The sequence below is a fragment of the Triticum aestivum genome, chromosome 6D, assembly GCF_018294505.1.
Source record: "Triticum aestivum cultivar Chinese Spring chromosome 6D, IWGSC CS RefSeq v2.1, whole genome shotgun sequence".
NCBI classification, from domain to species: Eukaryota; Viridiplantae; Streptophyta; class Magnoliopsida; order Poales; family Poaceae; genus Triticum; species Triticum aestivum.
In genome coordinates, this window is record NC_057811.1 from 75,541,687 (window position 1) to 75,546,167 (window position 4,481).

The window sequence follows — 4,481 nt, forward strand, 5'->3', positions numbered from 1 at the left end:
TTGTTGGGAAACGGATTTTTTCCGATACGCCGTCTCCGTCGTACTACCGCCCGCCTCCCGCGTCCCCGGCTACTTCCACTAGGACGATGTACAAGCGCCACACCACCCACTGCGATCCTCACCCCACGAAAAGGATGACCCACCTGTCGGCGACCGTGTGCACACGACTCACCTGTGAGAATGGTCTCGTGAATCCTCGTGCCAGTACAAAGTGAGAGTAGTACTCTGCCCCACGAGAGGGAAAAAAAAGTTGTACTCCGGCCAGCGCGACCAACCGTGGGCAATATGATCTACCCGCGCCGCACGGGCCCACACGTCAGCCCCTTCCAGCTTCCCGCCGCGGTATAAATCCCCTCCCTCCTCGGCCCCCCTCTCGGCCGCCCCGCCCGCCCCAACGGTTCCCAGCGCGCCACACCAGAGCGCCAGAGCGCGGCACCGGCATGGCCATGGCCCCGGCCACCAGCCCCCGCCACCTCCTCCTCCTCCTGTTCCTCTGGCTCTGCGCGGCCGCCAGCACGGCCTGGGCGCATGGAGGCGGCGGGGACGCCGACTCCGGAGACGCGGACGGCGGCGGCGAGGCGAAGCCGGACCTGCGGGCGCGGGGGCTGGTGGCGACGAAGCTGTGGTGCCTGGCGCTGGTGTTCGCGGGCACGCTGGCGGGGGGCGTGTCGCCCTACTTCATGCGGTGGAACGAGGCGTTCCTGGCGCTGGGCACGCAGTTCGCCGGCGGGGTCTTCCTCAGCACCGCCATGATGCACTTCCTCAGCGACGCCAACGAGACCTTCGGGGACCTCCTCCCCCACAGCGAGTACCCGTTCGCCTTCATGCTCGCCTGCGCCGGCTACGTCCTCACCATGCTCGCCGAGTGCGCCATCTCCTCCGTCGTCGCGCGCGGCCGCACCGCGCCCGCCGCCGCCGCCGCCCCGGCAACAAGCGCAGGTGAGTCGTGAGCGGCCCGGCAGCTCACGTGCTCTCCGCTGAAACTATACTTTACTTTTTACTATGTCCGTGCTGGCGCCCGGCGGCATAAAGGAGGCGGCTGGGCGTTGGGTTAAATGCAAATCTGCGTCCTATGCTACTGTTTGTCATGAAGAAATTTGCACCTATTACTTAATTCCTGATGATCTTGATGACATACCTAATGATCATAATCCGCTGTTAACAATTTCCAGGGGAGCTGGAGGAGGGCAAGCTGAGCAGCACGAATGGCAACGGCTCGGATCAACAAGCAGCTGTAAGTAGCTCAGCCTCCGGATTCAGTCTTAGTTTTCTTTTGCTTTGTGACAGTCAGGCTACCAAATTGCTTTCTGTACTACATATACTACTATTTCGTACACTTGTGTAACTTGGTGGTGTCGCGCAGGAGCAGGACGCGCACGGGCCGTCGGCGACGGGCCACTCGACGGCGTCGATGCTGCGGAACGCCAGCACCCTCGGCGACAGCATACTGCTCATCGCAGCGCTCTGCTTCCACTCCGTCTTCGAGGGCATCGCCATCGGAGTCGCCGGTAAGAGACAAGTGGGATAGGACGTCCTTGAATCGTCTAAAACTTTGACTTCCATCTTCCATGAGAAGAAGATATCTGCATCTCATGTCTCGACCACTGGTTTAGTAGGATTAGTAGCGTAGAATTGTAGATGCTTGCAAGTTGCAAGCATCAATCAACTCTGAAACTGACATGCTCTAGTTCATATCCAGCTTCGTCTCAGTCCAGTCATTGTCACGCATACTTTTCCTCGTTCCAGCCTTTGAATCAACAGATGCTCGCAGCTTCCTCTTTCGTCCGTCGACGTCCACTTCAATCAGCATTTCAGATTCCGTCAAAATTAACCAGAAAAATATAAAGTCCTGATAATCAATCTTGAATCTTCCTACAGCACTGATCAACATTGGCATTGCAGAGACGAAGGCGGACGCGTGGAAGGCGCTGTGGACGATCAGCCTGCACAAGGTGTTCGCGGCGGTGGCCATGGGCATCGCGCTGCTCCGGATGCTGCCCAACCGGCCGCTGCTCTCCTGCTTCGCCTACGCCTTCGCCTTCGCCGTCTCCAGCCCCATCGGCGTCGCCGTCGGCATCGCCATCGACGCCACCACGCAGGGCGCCGTGGCCGACTGGATCTTCGCCGTCTCCATGGGCCTCGCCACCGGCATCTTCATCTACGTCTCCGTCAACCACCTCCTCTCCAAGGGGTACAAGCCCCAGCGGCCCGTCGCCGCCGACACGCCCCTCGGCCGCTGGCTCGCCGTCGTGCTCGGCGTCGGGGTCATCGCCGTCGTCATGATATGGGACACCTGAGCCTGATCCTGTGAACTTGCATTGTACGTGGGCTGGTTGGTTCATAGTAGTACTCCTATTTCATAGTGGAAGTATACTGGTAGCTTTAATGTAGGCTATTGCCTCATAGTACATGTGCTGTGATAAGAGCTGTTTACATAGATTAGTAAATTTCGCCGAGTCTCTTAAATACAGGCGAAAACACGCAACAAAATTGTGAAATTATCGTTTACTAGTAGAGTGCCCGTGCGTTGCCACGGGCTCTTGAAAAAGTTTGCAGGAGTTACATGTTAAATTCCACACGTACAAACAATATAACAGAAACATAATTATTTAATAACTGAAGTCCATTTTTACAATGTAAATTGATAATATAAGAAAAATTAACGACATATCCATGTAACAAACTGAGCGATGTTCCAACTAAACATCTATTACAAAACTAATAATATCTAGATGATGCGCTTAAGAAATTCTTTCACAATATCCGGTAAGTTTCCTTTAGCTTCATTCCCACGATGTTTTAGCAAGTATAACAAAAACTGATTCCTCAATTCATACCCATCCTGCATAAACGCATACATGTAGTTAGTATGAAAATTTCACGCTGAAGGTCTTAAAACATGTAACGGATAATACTCACCGCGCAAATCGGCTTGACCAAATCTTCACCGTTCCACCAGAGCATAAAATTAAAAACAAAATAGCCAGACAAATTCCTGTAAAACTTTAAATTAACAATGTAAAGAATATAGTAATAACAAAAGTAAATGTTTTTGTTATGAATTCATTACCCATCTATACTCGTTGGAACACCGGACGGAAATAAACGTTGCCATTTAGATAGATCATAATTCCAACCAGGCAGCTTTATTTCGAGTGCTTCTTTGAAATCCCTTGCAAAAGTGCATGCCTCAATTTTTTCTCCTCTAACGATTGTGATGTTTGAATAGGATCCATAATATATAGACGACGTGCCTCTTTGTCGATGACGTACAAGATGTATCGGCCGATGGATGCATAGGGAAGATAAATCTACAAGTGGAGGTATTAGAAACAACAATAAACCATGATAACAATGGACAAAATACTTTACTTACCTTGTTGCACGATGAGATGTCGTTGTCCATCTCAGGCCAGCTATCAAATAATGTTGCCAACCTCTGGATAGTTTCCTTCTCGCAAAACTTCTGACCTCGTGTTGACTCTAGCATCATGAACTAAATAAAAAAACAAATATTTTTTCAACATGTTGATAGTAATGACACATAGAATTAAGAGTTAAGATGATTTACACAAAATCGTAGATCCATGTAGTGCACAGGAGGGTCTGTGAACAATACTCCCTCGTCACATGCCAGCATACGCACGGCTGTGTTGAAGCAGTCATTGTCCATGGTCTGCTCCATGTTAAGTATGCACTGAAGTTTCTTAAGACTTAAGCCCATTGGATCGGGTGTCGAGGTCCGGACCCATACCTTCCTATAAATTGGATGATAAGAAGAATACTATTATAAATCCGCACATTAAATATTGATACATGATACTTACTCCAAACACCCGGCATCATCGATAGGCATGATGTAGTTGCAGAGGCCGGCAAGTAATTCATGTTGGTCCGTGGGTATTGTAGTGATTGGGGCAGGACGTTTGTCTTTGACTACGTCAGATGGATTCTCCAGGATCTCGATATCAGAATTAGCTAAAGTTTCTTCATCGTCAGGTTGATGGTATATGGGATCTCCTTTTAGCTTATTCAGCTCTGAATCGAGCAAAATGACAGATAATTTTTTTCGAAAATGTTTCATATCCTCCTACAAAATATATTCATCGATTAGCTGCTAGATAATAGCATGTGACATTTTTAGTCGAAGTGAGTGGCATCGTGCCTTCTATTAGAGCGGGTCACATCCAATTTCGATATGGCTCACCTTTGAATCACTTGTTGGTAATTATTCCATAGAAATGACTTATTAGGATACGTGATATTATTCACTATATAAAAAATGTGTGACATTTCTTTCAAAGCAAACAGTGGCTTTTCCCTTAAAAAAGCAATCAACAACTCATTTTCTTCTTATCTAAAAAAGGCGATTCACTCTCTCAGCCCACAACACATTGCTCACACTCATATCTCATTCCCCCAACCTACTCACCCCGCGCCGTTGCCATCTCTCCCCACCATGGAAAATCATATCCAAATAA

At 49.4% G+C, this 4,481-nt stretch overlaps 1 protein-coding gene across 2 annotated transcripts; it reads left to right on the forward strand.

The window, feature by feature from the left end:
- Positions 1–358: 358 nt before the first annotated feature.
- LOC123143637 (zinc transporter 2) lies at positions 359–2,511 on the forward strand. Of its 2 annotated transcripts, none has more exons than XM_044562580.1 (4): positions 359–939; positions 1,173–1,234; positions 1,370–1,508; positions 1,903–2,511. In XM_044562580.1, the coding sequence occupies exons 1-4, from the start codon at positions 441–443 to the stop codon at positions 2,295–2,297; spliced, it is 1,095 nt and encodes a 364-aa protein (XP_044418515.1). In that variant the 5' UTR covers positions 359–440; the 3' UTR covers positions 2,298–2,511. The 2 variants fall into 2 exon arrangements, with proteins under 2 accessions (XP_044418515.1, XP_044418514.1); XM_044562579.1 differs by having other exon boundaries at positions 360–939; positions 1,364–1,508.
- Positions 2,512–4,481: the final 1,970 nt, after the last annotated feature.